The following is a 23559-nucleotide window of genomic DNA, read 5'->3' as shown; positions in this document are numbered from 1 at the left end:
AACACAAGGGAGAGATGACCGAACTGAAAGGAAAGGGAATGTGGGGGACTAGTTAGATCTGACCAAGCTTTCATCCATATCCTCCTTTCACTTGCCTGACCTCGGGTCTCGCTCTCCCCCCAGCCCTCCTACAACACCTGTCCAGCCAGCTCTCCCTACCCATCGGCGCCGGCTGCCCGCACCCCTTGGCGGTTTACCTGCCCACTCGGCCCCCAGCCCCCTCCCTTCGCAGGTTCTCTAACCCGCCCCCAGCCCCCAGCCAGGCGACTTTCACCTGCAGCAGAGAGGGAAGCCCGCCGCCCCCGCCCTCCCGCCTCCGAGTCGCCTCCCGCGCCACCCCGGCGCCCCGCCCCGGGCGGGGAGGGTCGCGGTGAGGGCAGGGCCTGCCAGGTGAGGCGCGGTCACCCGGGGCCGCTCACTTCCGCCCAGGTGAGGCAGGCCCGAGGCCGCGCCGCCGCCAGCCCAGGTAAGGCGGGGGTCCCGGCGGGGCGGGCGCTGCTCCCCGCGCCCCAGGCGGGCGGGACCGCGCTCCTCTCCCGCGGCGCCCGAGCCCGCCTCCCCGCCCCGCAGCGCGCCCTGCGCCCGCCCCCGGGAGGCGGTGGGCGCCCCGCCAGCCCCGGGAGGGTGCGGGGCGCCGCCCTGAGCCCCGGGGGGCCCCCGCCCCGCCCCCCCGCCCCCCGCGCCCCTGCCCGCTCCGTGCCCCGCTCGCGGGGGCCGCCGGCCGCGGAGCCGCGCAGCCTCGCCAGGCCCTGGCGGCGCTCAGATCTCGGCCCGCTCCTGTTCCGGGGCTGGCGGGGACCACGTCGTGGCCCCGGGTCGCCGCCCGCGCCTGGCCCCCGAGCGGGGCGGAGTCTCTTCCCCAACTGGGGACGGTGAGAGGAGCGAACAGGTGGTGGCCGGCGCGGGCCCGGAGAAGGAGGGGGTCGGGGCCCCGGATCTTACCGGAGAGGACGGCTTGGCCCCGGCCCCACCTGCCGGCCGGCGGGTCACGTAGCCGGGTTCCCGGGCCGCCGGTCAGCCCTGGGCTCTGCGAGCCTCGCTTTTTTTTTTTTTTTTTTTCTTATGATGGGGAGGATCAGATGGAAAGTACTGTGGCTTCCAGCTTCTGGGGCTACGGCTGGATTCCTGCCTGAAGTCCAGCTCGGGAGAACTTGTTCAAGTCCTCCCCTCCCCCACTCCGAGCCCCCCCCCCCCCCCCGGCGGCGCACCCAGGAGGTGGGCCAAAATCATCTCCCCCACGAGTGTTCATTTGGCACTTTGTCACAGCTCCAGATGGCTCTTGCCACTTTGGATTCGAATTAGTTGTTTACTGGTTTGTCTCTGCGATCGAGAGGGTTGGCCTTTCAGGGCCCTGTTTGTCTTTAAGTTGCTTCTAAGGTCCAGGATAGGTGCGCAACAACCAAGTGTTTCTTGATGAAGAAGCCTCCTGGAGACCTAGAAGAAGAAATCTCAGTTACGCTGAGAATGATGATATCACATTCTAGGGTATAAGCTCCTATTGGCTGCAAATTCATTTGTACACATCTTTTTTTTTAGAAAAAAGCTTGTGAGCCTAAAAACTCAAATTGCTTCATTGCGCTGTATCAGAAAGGGGGGGGGGGCGGATTGTGACTTTTAACTAAAGTGAACTTGATGTTTCTGGGCTTCTGTCGCCTATATAAGGGTTATTAATTTTTAAAATAATTAAAAAGTTAATAAATATCGGAGCTGGAAGGTACTTTATGAGATAGAACTTGTTGACTCCGTTCTGAAGAGATTTGCTCTTGCTAATTGAGATCCTGTTAAAAGTCACATAAGATGACTGGCATTAGAATGATAGTTGTGTTTAAAATGGAAAATTAAAAAAAAATTTAAAAATTTAAAAAATGGAAAAGAAATGCTATTAAGCTCTTATCTGTGTTTAAAGGCCTTAATACATTTATTTTATTATTTTTAAAGTAAACTCTACCTCCAAGATTGGGGCTCAAACTCACCCAGAGAGATTGAGAGTTACATGCTCTACTGGCTGAGCCAAACAGACACCTCTGAAGGCCTTAATAAGTTTAACTCATTTATTAATATTAAACTATAAAGCTAACCTATATTTGTCATAGAACATTGGAGAAAATAAACTCACTTATCACTGAAAGTAATCACTAATAAAATTGTGGTATCTTGTCTTTCAGTTAGTATTCTTAAAAAGGGAAACCTGTGTATTTTCCCACAGTAATTTTACTGCTAGAACCTTGTGATTCTTAGGGGTTCAGCATTCAGTAATCTTTTGTTGTTGTTGTTGTTGTTTTTAAAGCTTTTACTTATTTATTCGTGAGAGACACACGGGGGTGGGGGGGTGGGGGCAGAGACATAGGCAGAGGGAGAAGCAGGTTCCATGCAGGGAGCCCAATATGGACTCTGATCCCCAGACCCAGGGATCACATGCTTAACCATTGAGCCACCCAGGTGTCCCTTCGGTAATCCTTTGAATTGTATTTTTACTTAAAAACATTTAGTAACGGTCCTTAAACTAAACAATCAAGTAGTCTGAGTTTCCTTGCTTTGTTAAAGTTTAACAAAAATACATTAGGTTGGGGAAGCCAAAATGGAATTTAATTTGTAAAGATTTGCTCACCTTGGTAGTAAATTTTTGAGAGCCAAAACTATTCCATCTTTATATTTGAGATCACTTGACCATTGCTATCTATGGTTTGCTAGTACTCAGATTGTATAGATTTGGATGCCTTTTTTAAAGCCCTCATTTTAAGTTTTGGTGCAAATAGAAATTTAGAGCCTGTCATTACTCTTACTTCAGTCATTGGGGTGGATCTTTGCCGAAGATGAAGAGCCCACTTATGTTTTGCGTTTGTACAGCTGTGCAGCCTGTGGGGTTTGGAGACATGGTACTGGGTCCACTTACCATATAACTCTTGACAAGTCACTTAACCCTGGTCCTCTGTTTTCCCATCTGTAAATGATCTACCTCAGTGAGCTTCGGGGAGGTTGAAATTAAATCCTGTTTAAGAATGTGTCTTATAAAACTGTGAGCCATATTCTATGCCCTTTTGTTCTTCCACTCTGATAAATTCTGACAAAGTTAATGGAGTTGTGCTATTTTTATTGGGAAGAACTGAAGTTTGTGAGTTACTTTGATAAAAGCCTTAGAGACCATCTTAGCTGGTAAACAAAACTGTACAGGGATCTTTCTGAAAAGTCATAGGTAAAAACTGTGCTGTCAACATGGTTAGCTACTTGCACATATTGGGCACTTCAGATAGGTCCAGTTGGGATGGAGAGGTGCTGCAAATGTAAAAGACATGTCAGATTTTTTTTTTTTTTTTAGATTTAGTGTAAAAGAAACAAAGATACCTCATTAATATTTTAATATTATTTACATGTTGAAATGGTTGTATATATTGGGTGAAGTAAAATATATTATTAAAATTAACTCTCCGTGTTGCTTTTAACTTTTTTCAGCAGCTACTAGAAAAATTGGAGTTATTTTTGTGGTTCACAGTGTTCTGTTGAACAGCACTGGGTTAGGATTCACCATGAGTATGTTTATCCTTGAGAGGGTTTAGTTGACTGAAGCACTTATGTTCCTACTTATAAATAGGTTTTTAAAATTCCCAAGTTATTGGCCTTCCCACTCTCCCCTCCCTTGTTTTTATTGCATTACTGAACATTTGTGTTCTGTCTGCTGAGAAATAACCATTATGGAGTACACAGCAAAATCTCAGCTAAAAAAATTATTAGTTTTTTTGAAGCCCCTAAAATACTTTAAATAATTTTGATTGAAAAGCAATGTTGTTGCTAACAGTAGTCGCTACTCTGTATTGAATGTAGGCTGTGTGCCAGGCTTTATGTTTTATGAGACCTTGTCTTGTCCTTTTAACTGTAAGTATGTAGTAATTTTCATTAACTCACGAATGAGGAATTGGAGGTATAGGGAAATTTAAACAATTGGCATAAGAACACAGAGCTGATCCTAGCAGTAGATCCCAGGTCTCCATGATTTCAAAGCTCATAGGGTATAGAATATTCCTTATTTTATGAATTGGTTATTGAATCAATGGGAAAACAGATTAGTGAGGTAGGTATTTAGTTCTAATCCTTTTTTACGTTTGTCACCGATAGGAAACAATCTAAATTCTCATTCGCAGGAGATTGGGGGAACAAATTCCTCCAGTGGAAGTCTGTTTACTAGTTACAGTGAATAAAGAAGCTGCATATATTCTCATGACTAAATCTTAAAACTGTAAGGATAAGATAAAACAAATTGCTGAAGGATAAATATATAGTGCGGTGGCCATTTATATAGTTTAAAAACCCATCGAATGACAATATTGTGAACAAAGGTAGTGTGTGTTTTAAGAATTTCATATTTGAATTCTCTGTATATTGATTACATGCATCTGTAAAACTGCCTTCAGGTTAAAAGAGGTTAGTGGGAGGCACCTGGCTGCCTCAGTTGGAGGAGCATGTGACTCAACTCAACTCTTGTTCTTGGAGTTGTGGGTTCTAGCCCCATGTTAGGTGTAGAGATTACTTAAACTTAAAAAGAAAAAAGAGTAAAGTCTCTGTGAGGTGAGCGAGCGTTCTCTCGTGTTGATCTTACTCTTAAAAACAAAAAACAGTCCTGCCTTTTTCTTTTTCTTTTTTGTTTTTTTTTTTTCGGTGTTCTGCATATCTTGCCTAGTTAGTAGGTAGCTTTCAGGGGCAGACAAATTTTCATGTAACCTTGGCCCCTAATTGATAGTTGTGACTTTGACAATAGGGGCTGGATAAGACTTCTGCCTTGAAAAGGGCAGTCAGGACCCCTTGGAGTTAATTTCTGGAGATTTTAATGAAGCCCCAGGACAAGAGTATGGTAGGAGGGGGAGTGAGTTAAGTGGATGTTGAGGGTTAGGTTGACAAACATTCTCTCTCCGTTAAAAATGTGAAATATCCAACTCTCATTTTTAAAGTCATTAACAGTTGACCTTCCCTCCTCCCAAGGTGAAATTTCTCTTCCTGCTTTTTTGAAGTTTTAGCAAGTTCTCTGCAACTGCAGATTGAGGGTGATAATAATACTATGTTGTTAACATAAAGGAGATGTTTTACAGAATGACCTTGCGTTTGGTGCTTAGTAGACACCAAAAGGTGAATTATGTGATTTAGTGACAGATAAAATGGTCTGGGGAAAAGGTCAGGAGGAAGAAGGAGAGGAAGATGAACACTGGTGGCAAACCTTGTTTGGTCTATTTCACAATTTCTAGGATTGTTTGGAATATCACAAAGCATGCCGGAAAATGCCCTGATGGCATTTCTGGAGAGAAGGGCATACAGCCTACAGCGTGGGGAGAATTGAACAGAATATTTGAGGTGGAAAGTAATCATTTATGAATACCTGGATCTTCCCAGTGGGGGACTAGTTACAGTAGTTACACTAGTTAGAGATCCACAAGTGTGAAAATTGCTCAGATTTGGGGATTTTTTTTTGTTGTTGTTGGTTTTTTTTTTTTTTGGTCAATCATTAGAGAAAACTGCCAACAGAAATACAAAAGCCTACCATAAAACAGTTTAACTTCCTTCTTAAACCCTGGCCAAATCACAGGCAGAATATTGATATGCATTGATTAACTTTGAATAGTTCAATAAGAAAATTAGTACTTAGCCAACTGGCTTAGTCTGAAGAACTGACTCAATTCAGTTCTTTATTTTTTTTTTTATTTTTTATGATAGTCACACAGAGAGAGAGAGGCAGAGACTCAGGCAGAGGGAGAAGCAGGGTCCATGCACCGGGAGCCCGATATGGGATTCGATTCCCGGTCTCCAGGATCGCGCCCTGGGCCAAAGGCAGGCGCTAAACCGCTGCGCCACCCAGGGATCCCTCAATTCAGTTCCGATTCAGAGTTTATCAATGGTATTGTTCATCTTCAATTTCAGCATTCAGTGGACTTGATTAAGTGTTGCTTACGCTTAAGCATATGGCCCCAAAATATCAAGATTGTTCTGGAATTTATATATCTGTTTCTAGAATTCCAGGAATGTAGTGTTTTGGCAGCAGCCAAAAATATATTATCTTTTACATGTAACGGGTTTAAGAAAAGGCCTCGTCATTTGTTAGGGATACGAGACTATGACAACTGTCTTGAATCCACATTAGCATGGTAGCAGATGTGTTTACTTTGGCTAGGAGTGTTTGTTTCCCATTTAATTGGTACCTCACAAATGCTGAGCTTTGGGGACAAAGGCATGATAATTAGATACAACCTGAGCTATGCACACTAAAGGAAGCAATAGCAACTTTAATTTGTTCGTGGACTTGTATTATTGAATAACTTCTGAAATCACGACTTCATTTAAAGTTAATGGCTTTTAGACTGTTCGAACTCCCTGGTTCCCTTGCACTCTGGAGAATTCCCAATGAGGAGTTTGTGATCTCCCAATTCATAGCTGCAGTTAGATACTGAATACCTGTAGTTTGCCAAACTGATTGCCAGTGATCTTTTTCTCCCAAATGTTCAAGGTAGAAGTATATGATGTCTTGGGGCGTTTTATTCTGTGTGCTATAGGGAATCTGAAAAGTATGTTTTTCAGGGTCCTTATTTCACTTCAGTTCTTGAACTGAGGAGGTTAATAAATCTATTCAATAAGTTTCCTCCACCTAGAAATTTAAATCAAATTTGTATCTCTGCATCACTTTTTTCAAATACTCCATTAATTGGTGATGGCTAAAGGCATGGGTATTAAGGAAAAGCCACAATATTATAATAATTTCCTTCAGTCAAATCCTACAGTGAACCAGACATGAAAAATTCATGGCTCAAACTCTCTTGATCAATGATGGAGTGGAAGCCACTGAGCATAATAACTATGCCTTCTCTGTACAACTATGAGGATAGCGGCACACTGTGGCTTTTTAATATCCAGGCGATGACCAATTCTAGGTAGCCTATCTCTGACAAGTTAGACTCTGCTTTACCATGTTTAAACAAACTTAAGATTCCCTGTTTCTCAGCATAGTCAAATAGTTCAGAGTTGTTTGGTTGAAGATTTCTTTTTTTTTTTAATATTTATTTATTTATGATAGTCACAGAGAGAGAGAGAGAGAGAGAGAGAGAGAGAGAGGCAGAGACTCAGGCAGAGGGAGAAGCAGGCTCCATGCACCAGGAGCCCGATGTGGGATTTGATCCCGGGTCTCCAGGATCGCGCCCTGGGCCAAAGGCAGGCGCCAAACCACTGCGCCACCCAGGGATCCCTGGTTGAAGATTTAAGACCACTTAGCCTGTACTGCTTCCTGGATATTCAGCTGTCGAGTGTTGTATTTCTTCTTTCTGTCCTCGTATACTCTGAAGACTTTAGTCCTCTTCCCTAGATATTACCTAACACCGTGGACTGTAGTAATTTTCCAGACCTGCTTGGTGGATAAAGTTTAGCCTTTATTAAATACCAGTCAGAGGTTGGATAGCCAATCAGTTTTTACTCGTAACCTTTACCGAGGAATACTCTACACCATGGATTCCAAAATGTACAGGGTGATCCATTGGGACGGTAGGAAGATGACAATAAACCCTTGCTTTTTAGTGTTTTTACCTTATTTTCATGGCATTTTAATTTTATGTATGTTTTGAAACATATGACATGTAACTTATAATAGTATGTGTATATAATTATAAAAAAGTAAGGTGAATGGTCAACATATTCTCACTGATGGGAATGTGTGTTTAAAAATGTTTGAAGACCACTAATCTATCCTATTACCAGAATTACCTTTTTAAATAGAAATCTGGACTCAATACATCCCTACTTAAAAGCCTTTAATTACTTCCTGTTGCTTACAGGATAAAGACCAGTCTACTTAGCATTATTTACAAGGACCCTCTCAAAGTCTATATAAGTCTGTGCTTAAACTGTCGGTGAAGAGATCAGGATTTCCCTGCACCCCCACTCTTTCAAGGACTGATATTTTTGTAGCATTATTTATCGGAAAAATGAATTATTAAAAAAATGACATTAAAAAAAGAAATAAAAGGTAAGTCAAGGTTATATTACTGAATTGAATAGATCAGCATTACTCTGCCACATTGCATGGTTTCTAAATGCTTATTCTCAGTTTGGGTACTTATCTTTCTGTGAACCAGGCATCCATTTTGCAGTCCACATTTGCAGTAAGAAAAAAGCCCCAAAACCAAAAAACAAAACAATCCTCCCAACACAAAAACAACATTATTTCCTATGTCCAGAGACCTTATACTAGGTCATTTAAAGCTAATTAATATTCCTCACAGAAATTTATGAGCTTTTATACCTGTGTACAGTCTCTAGGCTAGTAGTGTCAGGATCACATAGGAACTTTGTTAGAACTGCAAATTTTCTGGCTTTCTTCAGACCTGCAGCATTGGAAACTCTGAGGGTGAGCCCTGGCAACTTGTGTTTCAACAAGCCCTCAACAATGCGTGCTAAAATTTGAATACCACTGACCAAGGGTAGCCCTACATGTCATTCAAACTGACACAATTTTTAAAAATTTTATAAATGAAAGTTTGTACCTCTTAATCATCTTTATCTATCCCTCCACCCACCTCCTCTCTGGCAACCATCAGTTCTCTCTATTTAAGAGGTGGTTTTTGTTTTTGTTTGGTTACTCGTTTTATTTTTTAGATTTCATATATAAGTGAAATCATACGACGTTTATCTTTCTCTGACTTATTTCACTTAGCATAATACTCTGTAGGCCCATCTATGTTGTCACAAATGGCAAAGTCTCTTTTTTTTTATGGCTGAATAATACCTATTTGTGTGTGAGTGAGTGTGTGTGTGTGTGTGTGTGTGTATGCCACATCTTTTCTATCAGTAACTGCAGCACTTTTGAGAGAGAAATGGAACACTATCCATAATGATGTTCTGTATTCTGAGACTATTTTAGGCAAATGAGGGCAAATGATCACTCTCCTTTTACACCTCTTTCTTTAGCTTTTACAAGAGAAGTTTCTAATGTGTTCTCATTCCAGCATTCTAACCATCCCCACCCAGGTTTAGTCCCTCTCCCCTTGTGATTTCACTTAGCACATGGCATACACCTCTGCTATTGATGTATATACCTTACAATATAATTGTCCTGTTGTGTTGTCATTATCTTTGTACCTGCTTGCTCTCTCATTAGGCCATCTTAGCCATTATTTTATGTCTTTTTTAGTTTAGTTTAGTTTTTTTTTTTTTTAAGATTTTATTTATTTATTTGACAGAGAGCACAAGCAGGGGGAGCAGCAGGCAGAAGGAGAGGAAGAAGCAAGTCCCTCACTGAGCCAGGAGCCCAATGCGGGCTTGATCCAGGGCTCCATCCCAGGACCCTGAAATCATGACTTGAACTGAAGACAGATGATTAACTGAGCCATCTTGTGCCCCCTTTTCTTATTTTTTAAGTTATAAAATAAAGTTCAGACAGCACTAAAATCTGTTAAAGTTTAATCTTTTTTATCTCCCCATCCCCACATTCTAGAAGTAATCACTAAAACCTACATACAGACACATATTTTTTTCTTACAGAAAGAATAATGCACATATCCTGAAAGTTTGTTTTCCCTCTTCAGTTGTGTATGTTTGATAACATCCTTGTGTTAACATAGAGGGTTGAATCAAAGCATGCTCATGCGAACAAGAGATCAGACATCACCAGACCTTACTCATGATTCAGCGGTTACAGGCAGGAGGTAGGCATGGACGTTTCTTGCTGGAGAAACTCTACCTGGCCAGTAGGCATCCCAAAGAATGTCACTTTTCTTCTTAGGACATGTTATTGACACACTTAAAATACCTAGTTACATATAGATTGACATTAAATCCCTTATAAATGTATTTCTGTCAGACTTTAACTGTAATTTTTAATTTGTTTACAGGAGTAAATTCAACCTTAGAACACGTTTTTGTTTTGGGTTACTAACCAAGTTCTCAACAGTATGTATAAACACATTTTTCTCAAAGGAAACCTTTTGTGTTTGGGGAATCCTGAGTTTTATATTCCATTACTTACACATACAGAAAGTGTGTGATTATCTCCTATCTTCTAGTCAGCCATGACCCATAATCCATACATTCTCAGATTATGTATAAAAAGCAATTAAGACAGATCAGGTATTTCCTGACATTTAAAAATGAGGGGCTGTTATCTATTAAAAACCTTGAGGAAAAAATAAAAACCTTGAGGATGTTTGCAAGGGGTTCTGGTTATCAAGCTGGGAATTCCTCCCTAAAAGAGGCAGACACAGGCTTACTGTTAACTATTTTCCTCCCATTCTCATTTCAGTATATTCCAACCTACTTTATTATTACAATGACAGATTGCTTTTAAGAGTTTAATTTTTCCAGGAGTTTTGTTCTCAACAATGAAGTAAGTATCCTTGTACCATGCATCTGTGTGACCTTTCCAAGTATTTCTTTAGGAGAGATCCTCAGAAGTATTGTTCCGAGTAAAAGAGAATGCAGGTTTAATATATTGATAGCTATTGCTAAGTTGCTCTCTTAAAAGATTGTGCAAATTTATATTCCCACCTGTTTTTCCATGACATCTAGAGTACATGCTATTAATTTTAAAAATAAATTGCCAATCTGACAGTAAAAAAATTGCATCTCAGAGTTTTAGCTTGCATTCTTTCTTTCAGAGAGGTTGATGTATTAATGACTGCAGAGCTGCTCTTGTCAATCCTCTAGGGCTTCAGGCTGCTATAGAAAAGGACAGTGCCATTGTATTGGTCTTTTGTTACTCAGTTACCTGTCAATGGGTAGTTTGAAAGGTCGCACAATTGAGATGCTGAGCTCATCAGTAGCGTCTCTGTGACACCCTATTCAGCTATTCTTTGGTAGTTCTCACTGAATCCAGTGAACATTTGGATGGAATACTTGGACCTTTTATCAATGCAGATGGCATCCCTTACTGGCTTTTAATACGCTTTCTTACTTTGTGACCTTGAATTTGAAGATAAAGACCTCATTCGGTGACTGTATCCAGAGTTAATGTTAAGAGGATTTTGACTATATAATACTCTATTTCTTTGATGGTTCACTACAACTTAGTGTACCATTAGTATAAATGACCACTGTGAAAGTGCCATTTTGGTCATAGCAGAGGATTTGCTAGCATTTTCAGTTGTGATTACATTACATTTTAGGCCAGTTTGAATAAATCACTGGAATAAAAACAGAAAATGCCAATATTTTGAGTAGTTACGTTTTGGAGATTCAGATGACTGGTAGGAATCTCAGACTGTGGGATCCCTGGGTGGCGCAGCGGTTTGGCGCCTGCCTTTGGCCCAGGGCGCGATCCTGGAGACCCGGGATCGAATCCCACGTCGGGCTCCCGGTGCATGGAGCCTGCTTCTCCCTCTGCCTGTGTCTCTGCGCCTCTCTCTCTCTCTCTCTGTGACTATCATAAATAAATAAAAATTAAAAAAAAAAAAAAAGGAATCTCAGACTGTGTAGCTTGGAGATTTTTTTTCCTAATCTCTCTAAAATCTTCATCTCTTAAATAATTTAGATGTTCTTTTCCAGTTCAGGATCAAAATCAACTTTATTGAAGTATAATTTGTGAACAATAAAATGTACTGATTTAAAATATGTAGGTTAGGGCACCTCGGTGGCTCAGCGGTTGGGTTGAACGGCTGCCTTTTGTTCAGGTCCTAATCCCGGAGTCCAGGGATCTAGTCCCGCATCCGGCTCCCTGTGGGGAGCCTGCTTCTCTCTCTGCCTGTGTCTCTGCCTCTCTCTGTATCTCTCAAAAAAAAAAAAAAATATGTAGGTCAATGAATTTTGACAAATATACACATCTATGAATACAGTAAGTACCCCATTCAAAATTTAGAAAGATTACCCTAAAAGCTCCTTTAAATCCCTTACCATTCAGCTCCTTTCTACCTGCCCAGGTAAACTAATCTAGAACTATACATTGAACTTCATGTGAATGGAATCATACAGTCTGTAACCTTTGTTTGTCCTGCAACGTACTGTTTTCAAGATCGATCCATGTTGTATATATTTATAATTGTTTCCTTTTTATTTCTGAGCATTCTGTTTTCATTCTATAGTTTGCTTATATATTCATCTGTTATTAGTTCAGGGCTTTTATAAATAAAAATGCAATGAACATTCACGTATAGGTCTTTTGTGAGTTTGTATTTTCATTTTTTTGGGTAAGTATTTAGAAGTGGAAGTGCTAAGTCATATAGTAAGTGTATTTTTAACTCTGTAAGAAACTACCAAACAACTTTTCAAAGTGCATGTGCCATTTTATGTTCCTACTAGTGATGTTGAGAGTTCTAGTTTCTTCACGTCTTTGTCAACACTCAACAAATTGTCTTTATTTTTCTAGTTTTAGCCATCTTAGTGGGTATATAGTGGCACCTTATTGTAATTTTAATTTGAATTTGTGTGAAGTCTTTTGATGAAGAATGTTCTTAGAGCTTTTCTTTAATAGAACTATAAGCCACTATACACTAATGAAAAAACCATCTTTTGCATTTTGAAATTTTTCTTTAGGTTTCTTTAAAAGGGATTGAAGACAATAATTCAAAATGCCTGAAAATCCTGCTCCAGGTACACTAGATATATACTTCTATCAGTAAATTAATTAGTGGTTGGAAAATGGAATGTACGATGAGATTAACTTGTGCTCTGATTATCCTTCTTCAAACAAGATAAACTGCAGGTCCTACAAGTTCTTGATCGCCTAAAAATGAAACTGCAGGAGAAGGGGGACACATCACAGAATGAGAAGCTCTCTCTGTTTTATGAGACACTACAGAGCCCTCTCTTCAATCAAATACTCACACTTCAGCAGTCCATCAAGCAACTGAAAGGGCAAGTAAGTTACTCATCAGGGTTTTACATGTTGGTATATTCAAAACAGCAAAGAGCGATAGGAGATAGAGACAGACCAACTGTCTCTAAGTGTGCTTAATTCAGCAAGAAGACTCTACTGGGCCCTATGACCTCTAGGTAGCATTGGCATGGATAGTTTAAAAATGTTTATGGGGGAGTACCTGGCTGGTTTACTCTGTAAAGCATATGAATGTTTATGTTGGGGTCTTGAGTTCAAGCCCCATGTTGGGCATAAAGCCTACCTAAAATGTTTATAATAAATTTTGTGTTTGGTTTTAGAATATAAGTTGCACTTATTTAAATATGTAAAGGTCAGGTGCTTTCAGACTTCCCAACATTCATTCATTCATTCATTCATTCATTTATTTATTTTCTTTCTTTCTTTCTTTCTTTCTTTCTTTCTTTCTTTCTTTCTTTCTTTCTTTCTCTTCTTTCTTTTCTTTCTTTTCTTTCCCTTTCTTTCTTTTTTCCAGCATTTTCTTTAAAACATAAAATGGTGTTTAGAAAATACATAAAATGTATTTTCTTCATGATGTCTTTTTCTAGCAAGAAGTGATCATAGCCTTGTAGCATATTATTTACACCTCTCAAATATCAAATGCTTAGGATGCCTGGGTAGCTCAGCATTTGAGCGTCTGCTTTCAGCTCAGGATATGATCCCAGATCCAAGGATAGAGTCCCACATGGGGCTCTCTGGAAGGAGCCTGCTTCTCCCTCTGCCTATGTCTATACTTCTCTTTCTGTGTCTCTCATGAATAAATAAATAAAATCTTTAAAAAAATGCTTGTCAAATAATTATCAAAGTAAGTATTAAATGTCACAGATATTCTGATCAGAAAGTTTTAGCATTATAACTCCTGTTTTACTTATGTTTCCTCCACTACATATAGCATAGTACCTGGACTTTTGCAGTTTCTACATACACAGGTGTTGACTTATTGGATACATATCACCTCTTCTTAGAGTACTAGAAATTAATAGTTTTAGTTGTGCTCTTGGTTGCTATGTTTTGGGGTCTGGGATGACAAATTGATTTTAAATCATCTATTCTACAAGCTGGGCTTGAATAGTAGCTATCCTATGGATTACTTTGGGCAGAATTTTATTTTATTTATTTATTTTTATTCATTCATTCATTCATTCATTCATTCGAGACACACAGAGAAAGAGGCAGAGACATAGGCAGAGAGAGAAGCAGCGAGTCTGATGTGGCACTTGATGTGGCAGGCGCTTAACCACTGAGCCACCCAGGCATCCCATTGGCAGAATTTTATTTTATTTTATTTATTTTATTTTACTTTATTTTATTATTTTATTTAATTTTAATTTTTATTTATTTATGATAGTCACACAGAGAGAGAGAGAAGCAGAGACACAGGCAGAGGGAGAAGCAGGCTCCATGCACCGGGAGCCCGACGTAGGATTCGATCCAGGGTCTTCAGGATCGTGCCCTGGGCCAAAGGCAGGCGCTAAACCTCTGTGCCACCCAGGGATCCCTCATTGGCAGAATATTAAATGTAATTGGAGATAATGTATCATGGTTGTTAGGAGAAAATTAATAAAATTTGGGAAAACAGTGGGTTTTGCTGATACACCAAAATGACTGTCCATAAATATTTAGCAAGTGATTTTTCTTATAAATAATTAAGAATTAAACCCTGCGCATATGTCTTTTTGTGAATTTCTTTCTCCAGATCAGAATTTATACCATAATTTTAGCATTTCCCATATTGGTATTCCTTGGTCATGGGATGAATCCTATAGTGCAACAGTGAATGCTGTTGGTAGCAACAGAAATTGGGAAAGGTCATTACATATCTGTTACTGGACTAAGAGTGGATTCGACCAACCCATCCATCATAATAACAGTCTTTTATATTTATACAGTTTAGAGTTGTTATATGCATAATCATATTTTTATTCATTCAACTGTAAAATCTGATTTTTTTTTAGTGTTTTCATAAAATTTTGATGGTTGCTGATTTTTGTCTATCAGATCCTGTTGATATTCTTTTTTTTTTGTAAGCTTTTATTTATTCACTTGAGAGAGAGTGAACAAGAGAGAACATGGGTTGGGGAGGCAAAGGTGGGTGTGGAGGGCAACAAACTCAGCTGAACAGGGGGCCTGACATGGGGTTCCATCCCAGGAATGTGGGATCATGGCCCTGACATTCGTTTTTGATGTTACCTTTATTCCACTGTGGTAGCACTCAAAACAGCCAATGATATTTAAAAAATTAACCTCTATTTTCCTATTCACCATAATTACAGGATTCTCTTTCCCCCCCTTTTTTTTTTCTATGATGTTTAAGTATCTCTGTGATTCATTTGCCACTAATCTTGGGCAAATTACTTAACCTATGTGTCTTAGTTTTCATGTTTGCAAATGGAATAATATTATCTCTGAGGTCTGTTATAAGGATTAAATGAGATAATATGTTAAGAGTTTGGTATAGACCTTGCTCATAGCAGTCATTCAGTAAATACTGTTATTGTTATTTTTGTTGAAATTACCTGTGGATTTTTTTGTGGCCTTCTACATGGAAATGCAAAAGGGCTCAGTGTCTTAGATGTTTATCCGACTGACTGGATGTATATGTGAAGTGTAATGAACTGTTGTATATGCTGTTAATGAGGTAATGGTAGAAGGCAGGAAGCAACACATTTTTTTTTTTTTTTTAAGATTTATTTATTTTAGAGAGCGCATGTGAGCTGGGAGAGGGCAGAGGAAGAGGGAGGAGAGGAGAGGGAAAGAATCTCAAGCAGACTCCTTAGTCTTGTGACCCTGAGATCTTAACCCAAGCTGGAGCCAAGAGTTGGATACTCAACTGACTGAACCACCCGGTGCCCCAGAAAGCAACATATTTTAAACTATTAAATATTCTGTATAGGGCACCTGGGTGACTCAGTGGTTGAGTGTCTGCCTTTGGCTCAGGTTGTGATCCCAGGGTCAAGTTCTGCATTGGGCTCCCTGAAGGGAGCCTGCTTTCTCCCTCTGCCTATGTCTCTGCCTCTTTGTGTCTCTCATGAATAAATAAAATCTTTAAAAAAAATCTGCGTATGGGATCCCTGGGTGGCGCAGCGGTTTGGCGCCTGCCTTTGGCCCAGGGCGCGATCCTGGAGACCCAGGATCGAATCCCACATCAGGCTCCCGGTGCATGGAGCCTGCTTCTCCCTCTGCCTGTGTCTCTGCCTCTCTCTCTCTCTCTGTGTGTGACTATCATAAATAAATAAAAATTTAAAAAAAAAAAAAAAAAAAAAAAAAATCTGCGTAATACTAGATAAATAAATTTATAGCCTTAAAAACACAGATTCATATATCTGTGTTTTTATATGTAAATATTTAATATGCAGATTATATATGTAATGGGCAAAAAAGAATATTTAGTGAATAGAAATATTTATTTTCTATAGGTTTCTATTGATGATTCTTTTTGTTTTTCTCTCCAACAGCTCAGCCACATACCCTCAGATTGTTCGACCAACTTTGATTTTTCTAGGAAAGGTTTATTAGTGTTTACAGACAGTGCCATTACTAATGGGAATGCTCAAAGACCTTCTAATAATTTGACTGTCTCTGGGTTATTTCCTTGGACTCCTAAGTCAGGAAATGAAGACTTTAACTCAGTCATCCAACAGATGGCACAGGTAAAGTTATATCTTGTCATGGGATTACTTAGCTATCTTTCTCCTGTTATAGATTAAACAATACTCTTTAAAAAGAAAAATACTCTCTCATTTTGCCTTAAAATTTGCTACTTTGTGTGGCTTGCTTGCATCTTTATTTTGTTAGAAAAGATTGATACTATTTTCTAACCTGTGTATTGGAAATTTATTGGGTTAAAATTAATAAGGAAAATATCTGTGTGGCAAGCAGTTTTTAGACAATTACTCCAATTTAGCACATATCTACACATCTACAAAAGATTCTTATGATTTTGATTATAGGAAGATTGATGTCTACCAGAAGTGATGAAATTCCTTTGAAGCTGTTTTTAATTTTTTATCAAAACAGAATTAATGGAAGTTAGAGATAATATGATTTAGAAAATCTCAAAAAAAAATTGAAGAATAATCCAGTTTTGTCCCCAATACCTATTAAAAATTAAATAGACTGTTGGATTTTTGGATGTGTTAGCTTTGTATTTGTTTAACTCACCTTCTAATAAGTGTCTTTAAAAAATGAAAGCTGAATTTTAAGGTTAAAAAGAATCTGTTTAAGGTGAAATATTTAAATAATCTATACCTAATTCCTTTTTTAACTTTATAGCTTTATCCTCTTAACTTTCTAATAATTATTTTTATGTGATGCTTTTGTTATGTGATTACACTTATGAAGTTCTCATGTCATAAATGTAATTATTAAGTAAAGCAATCAAATATTTTTTTATTACACATAGAACCCATCTGAATGGTGGCCTTTCTATAATCTTTTGAATTAATCTAATAAAATGGAATATTGATTCATCACGATATAATTAAAAACACAACCCTAACAAATGCAGCAGGTTGTAACTTAGGCTGAACACTAGTATATGTTTGATATCTATTTGGCTTTCCTCATTAAAAAATATATTTTGCTTGTAGAGAATTTAGAGAGATTCAGTATAAAAAGTAATATAGGATTTACTGTGGAAAAAGTTGTTTTTCTCAGGAATTTTCATCCAGTTTGGGCTTCATTTCATAATGTGAATGAAGTCTGAAAATATCTCTGATTCCCTGAGGTGGTGGAACGCTGCACATTCCCTCTTATGTTCTACTGAAAGTAATAAAGTGAGAGGATTTCCAGAAATAATTTATTGCTGAAATGCTGAGGGATTTTTTGCTTTGTTTTTTTTTGTGTAGGTTTTTTGTTTGTTTATTTGTTTTGATACAGATGACTTAGGGGAACTGTTTTTTTGTGTTATTCATGAAAATAGTAATTTCATTTCTTTGGAAAGGGTACAGTGGTTAAATGTATTTCACTGACTTTTTCTTTTTTTTTAAATCCCCTTTCATTAGGGCCGGCAAATTGAATATATTGATATAGAACGGCCTTCAACTGGAGGCCTTGGATTTAGTGTGGTGGCCCTTAGAAGTCAAAATCTGGGAGAAGTTGATATCTTTGTGAAGGAGGTGCAACCAGGGAGTATAGCAGACAGGTGAGGAGGATGTTCTTTTTGCCTTTTGCTAATTTTTTTTCTGATACTTCTGAAAACATTATTCTAAAGAGAATAAGAAACTAGTAATAAAAACAGTTAACAAAGCAGTTAATACTTTCCCTTTTTGGGCAACCCAGGTTGCCCAGGTGGTTCAGCAGTTTAGAACTGCCTTCAGCCCAAGGTATGATCCTGGAGATCCAGGATCGAGTCCCACATTGGGCTCTCTGCATGGAGCCTGCTTCTCCCTCTGCCTGTGTCTCTGCCTCTCTTTCTCTCTCTCTGTCTCTCATGAATAAAGAAATAAAATCTTTAAAAAAAATTAAATTAAAAAATACTTTCCCTTTTCATATATATTTGTCAAACCTTTTGCAGATATTCTCATATGTACTTATGGCAGCAATCTAGCTAAGAGTGTCATTACTCTGTTCTGTAGATGAGAAAGCTGAGTTTCAGAGAGGTTCATTGTTTTACCTGGAGTCACAGAGCTATTAATGCTGGAAATGTGAGCCATGATATGATTCCAAGACAGTCTGACTGCAAAGTTAGTGCTCTTTCTATCCCACAATCCTCTCCCATAATTGAACATGATATTTTAGCTATGTCTGACCGGTAAGATGGATATACTGAAATTTGCATTCTGCATACTGAGTAGTTTATTTTTTTAAGGATTTTATTTATTTATTCATTAGAAACACAGAGAGAAAGGCAGAGACACAGGTTGAGGGAGAAGCAGGCTCCCTGTGGGGAGCCCGATGTGGAACTCGATCTCGGGACCCTGGGATCATACCCTGAGCCAAAGGCGGACACTCAACCTCTGAGCCACCCAGGTGTCCCTACTGGGTGGTTTATTAAACTTGAGCTTATAACAACTGTTTTGGTGGTCCTATCACATTATTGATTATTTCTTTTGTCAATGAAAAGCCTCCTTGGGACCTGGGTGGCTCAGCTTCCTCAAATCTGTATGATTCCCCCCTATTGCCCTTGTACTGTTGTTTTATTATTTTGAGGGGTATATGTAAATCTTTTGTTTATTTTTCTTTTAACAAGCACATTATTTATTACATTACTACTGCCCTGTTAAAAAATCAGCAGCAGGGGATCCCTGGGTGGCGCAGCGGTTTAGCGCCTGCCTTTGGCCCAGGGCGCGATCCTGGAGACCCGGGATCGAATCCCACGTCGGGCTCCCAGTGCATGGAGCCTGCTTCTCCCTCTGCCTGTGTCTCTCTGCCTCTCTCTCTCTCTGTGACTATCATGAATAAATAAATAAAATCTTTAAAAAAAAAAAAAAAAAAAAAAAAAAAAAAAAAAAAAAATCAGCAGCAGTAGTGGTTTTCTATTAGTGTAAAAATTCTCGGCCAATAATAAATGTTTGAATTTACATTCTCCATTCATGGGGCATCACTTCTAGTCTCCCCAACTGAATATTAAAAAATAATGGATTTCCATGACTTTACAGCTTTTATACTGCCATTTCATGCCACATTTCCTCAAGTATGTTCTAAGGAACTTTAGAAGTAGTCAGATATATTTGTGAAATCCTATGCTTTTCTTGGAGATTGGGTATATATATAGTTAGGGTAACCATATAGTTTATTGTCCATGTTGGGATAGTTTTGGGTCTGAGAGGGGGTACTTTTAGTAACACTGAGACATCAGGTATAGAGTAGGGCTATTCTAGTAAATCTGACAATCTCAGGTGAGCCTGGATGTAGGGTCACTTACCAATAGTTTACTTGAGGCTGCGAAGTCCCTTGACAAAAAACTTATTTAACTTTTATTGGCCCAACTTTTAAGTTTTTTTAACTTAAAAAATTATTGGTTTACAATTCACATACCATAAATGTCACCATCTTAAAGTGTACAATTCAGTGTTTTTAGTGTATCTTCAATGATGCATGCTCTTTTTTAAAATTTTATTTTGAGAGAGAGAGTGTGAGAGAGCCCAAGTAGTGGGAGTGGCAGAGCGAGAGAGAGAGAGAGAGAAGCAGGCTCCTCACTCAGTGGGGAGACTGATGCAGGGCTCGATCTCAAGACCCTGGGATCATGACCCAAGCCAAAGGCAGACCTTTAACTGACTGAACCACCAAGGTGCCCCTGTGCCCCTGTGCAACCTTTTTGTGGTCAATCCTTACGTCTGAGCTACTCTATACTAAGTCTGTAGTTATGGATAGAGGTGAGCATTTTCAAAAAGAGGAGTTTGATATGTCAGTGTGTAAAGAGCCTTGACCCAAGGCTAAGCAGTCAGGTGGCATCCCAGAGACAGCAGTACTTAAAAGGGAACTTGAGAGAAGATAGTAAGGTCTGCAAAGAGTGGAAGGTGTCAGAGGAATACAGAGACTATTGTGAGCAGTAGTCCTGTAGAGAGATCAACATAGCTTCTATCCTTGGAGTGAGGCTCGTACCTGGTATGGGAGCTGAGTACAAGAGACTACCAGAAAGGACTGGAGAGAGGTGGGATCAGTCATGCATGACCTTATAGATCATGTTAAGTGGTTTTCATGATCAGGTCTTCCTTTTTCTTGAGGACTTTCCACGTAGAATTGTGTTATTTTAGGGGTTTACCTTAAACCTTTAGGCCCGTTGGCTCTCAAAGTCATTCATTGTTTTTGAATGTTGCAATGAAGAGACAAGAACTTGTATCCTCTTAAATGCAAAGTATGAATTCAATATATACAGAGTTAATTTTTTTTTAAAGATTTTATTTATTTATTCATGAGAGACACAGAGAGAGAGAGGCAGAGACACAGGCAGAGGGAGAAGTGGACTCCATGCAGGGAACCCGACCTGGGACTAGATCCTGGGTCTCCAGGATCACACCCTGGGCTGAAGGTGGCGCCAAACTGCTGAGCCACCCAGGCTGCCCTACAGAGTTAAATTATAAATAATAATAGTAGCAGTAAAACTAATTCTGTTCAACTTTAGAATGCATCAAAATCGTATTTTCCAGGAGATTTCTCTCCTTTACAATTTGTTTATCTGAGATTGAGTTTATGTTCCCTGAACAGGTAGTAACTGGAAAGAAATGCAATGTCCTGACAGTCTGTTGGGTAGTGGGGGAAGGTAGATTAAAATAGATTGATTTCCAGAAAATAGAAGATTTGAATGTGAGTAAATTAAGAACTTATACAAAATGAGTTACATCAGGGTTGAAGAGATTGGAGAGTATCTCATTCATTTGGGATTAATTAAGACATTTTCCTTCACGAACAAGCTGTGAATAGGAATTTGGGTGAAGGAGTCAGAGAAAGCAGGACATCGGAAACGTGAAAATGGAAGTGATTTCTGGTATTATCCTAGGGTGGTCCCATTTAAAAACAAATGTCTCTTTAGGGCTGGGGAAAGGTGCACAAGCAACATTCTCAATTTACAAAACATATGTATATCAAAATCATAGAAGTAATACGTATAATGGAAAACTATAAAATATAGAAATGTAATAAGCAAACTCTGGGGCTTTGATTACCCTGGGACAACTAGAAAATATGTTAGAATGTTTTATTTTTATAAAGGCAAGGTCATGGAACATATACAGTTTTATATCTTATTCTTATAATGTAATAAGCTTTTCCTAATATTAATAAAAGGATGTATAAGCAACATCTTAAAAAATTATATATGTATGTATGTATGTATTTTCTAAAGAGAGAGAGAGTGAGTGAGAGCCAATGAGGGGCATTGGGGTGGGGCAGAGGAGAGGGAGAGAGAAAATACCAAGCAGATGCCATGTCCAATGGGAGCCCGACCTGGGGCTCAATGCCACAACTCTGAGAGTGTGACCTGAGCCAAAATCAAGTTGGACGCTCAACCAAGTGAGCCACCCAAGTGCTCCAGGGGGTATAAGAGTGTTTTTTTTTTTTTTTTTAAGATTTTATTTATTCATGAGAGACACACACAGAGAGAGGCAGAGACACAGGCAGAGGGAGAAGCAGGCTCCATGCAGGGAGCCTGACGTGGGACTCGATTCCGGGACTCCAGGATCATGCCCTGGGCTGAAGGCGGCACCAAACCGCTGAGCCACCCGGGCTGCCCAGGCCTAAGAGTTTTAATGATACCTGATTTATTATGAGAGCCACTAACGATTTTGACATCAAAAATAGATATTTTCATATCTGATTTGGTAGTTTCAAAGGAGAATCTAAAACATGAGTGTCTATCTTCAGAAAACTTATAATTTAGTAGGATTTGGCTAGCTCTGTCAACAGCATATTTAGTATAAATGAATATCCAGTGAGTGATAAATGAGTGATTCAGAGCACTGTGATAATGAGGCAAGTGATGGGGAGGGTAGGAGAGAGAGAGACACTCAGCTGGATCATGGAGGGTGGATTGAATTTAGCTGAGTAGAATTAAAGGCCATCAGAGATGAAGGAAACCATCTATACAAGAGTGGGAAATGTCAAACGTGTTTGAGTAGGAAAGAGTAGATCAAGATGATTGGAAAAGGGGTTTGTTTATGTGGGGAGGAAGCCAAGTTGGAAGGAGTACTTGGGGACCAAATGTGCAGGTCTTTAAATACCAACCAAGTTTACACTGTATCTGAGCTCAGAAGTTACTAAATTCTGGGGACACCTGGCTGGCTCATTTGGTAGAGCATGCAACTCTTGATCTTACACTTGTAAGCTTGAGCCCCATGTTGGGTGTTTACTTAAAAATAAGATCTTTAAAAAAAATAAGTTACCATGGGTGCCCGGGTGGCTCAGTTGCTTAAGCATCAGACTCTTGATTTCCACTCAGGTTATGATCTCGGGTCATGGGATTGAGCCCGGCGTCAGGCTTTGTGCGCAGAGGAGAATCTGCTAGAGATTCTGTCTCCCCCTGCACTCTTGCTAGCTCTCTCTAAAATAAATACATCTTAAAAAAAAAAAAAAAAAAAAAAAAAAAAAAGGGCAGCCCCAGTGGCTCAGCGGTTTAGCGCCGCCTACAGCTCAGGGTGTGATCCTGGAGACCCGGGATCGAGTCCCACGTCAGGCTCCCTGCATGGAGCCTGCTTCTCCCTCTGCCTGTGTCTCTGCCTCTCTCTCTCTCTCTCTCCTCTCTGTGTATTCTCATGAATAAATAAAATCTTAAAAAAAAGAAAAGAAGTTCCCGAATTCTGATGCATGACAAAGTTTTGCTGAATCTGTTATGACCTGAATAAGATAAGGGCAATCTAATGGAATTTTCATAATTCTGAGTTTATGCATTAGATTTCTCTGTTTTGAGATAAATCCTGTCTCAGGGAGATTTTGTATTTTGAAGGTTAATAATGTTCTTTTATGAAACAGTGATGACAAGAATTTGTTCTTTTTCCTTTGACTCTCTCCTTATTGGTTCACTGATCATAGATAATCATTATACATTTTTGAGTTGAGTGATACCAGTATAAAGAGAACCTAGCAAAATAAACCTTGCGAAATTTTGAAAGTTCAGTTTTAGGCATTACGATAAGGTTTTCCATTGGATGCTTGACATGGGGAATGGAAAAAGATGGGTGGATGCAAGATTGATAAAGAGGGGGCAAGAAGGAATTGAAGAGGTGATGATGCAGAAATGGGAAGAGGAGGAGTGATGTCATGGGAGGTAATGAAGTCAAATACATAAATCAGAGGAA

General features: G+C 39.4%; 1 protein-coding gene across 6 annotated transcripts in view; it reads left to right on the top strand.

Moving 5' to 3' along the window:
* Positions 1-332: 332 nt before the first annotated feature.
* PATJ (PATJ crumbs cell polarity complex component) overlaps positions 333-23559 on the top strand; it is a 356206-nt gene continuing 332979 nt past the window's right edge. For 5 of the 6 annotated variants that reach the window (XM_038537344.1, XM_038537342.1, XM_038537341.1 and 2 more), the window contains exons 1-5: positions 333-466; positions 12487-12543; positions 12645-12811; positions 16282-16476; positions 17830-17969. In XM_038537344.1, the coding sequence (XP_038393272.1) occupies positions 12522-12543; positions 12645-12811; positions 16282-16476; positions 17830-17969 (524 nt within the window). In that variant the 5' untranslated portion in view covers positions 333-466; positions 12487-12521. Of the gene's footprint in view, positions 467-1361; positions 1486-12486; positions 12544-12644; positions 12812-16281; positions 16477-17829; positions 17970-23559 lie in introns of those variants that run through there. The other variant, XM_038537340.1, reaches the window with a different exon arrangement.

The sequence above is a fragment of the Canis lupus genome, chromosome 5, assembly GCF_011100685.1.
Source record: "Canis lupus familiaris isolate Mischka breed German Shepherd chromosome 5, alternate assembly UU_Cfam_GSD_1.0, whole genome shotgun sequence".
In the NCBI taxonomy this organism is placed as follows: domain Eukaryota; kingdom Metazoa; phylum Chordata; class Mammalia; order Carnivora; family Canidae; genus Canis; species Canis lupus.
Note: the sequence above shows the minus strand (reverse complement) of the source record. Positions and strands in the feature narration are given on the sequence as shown.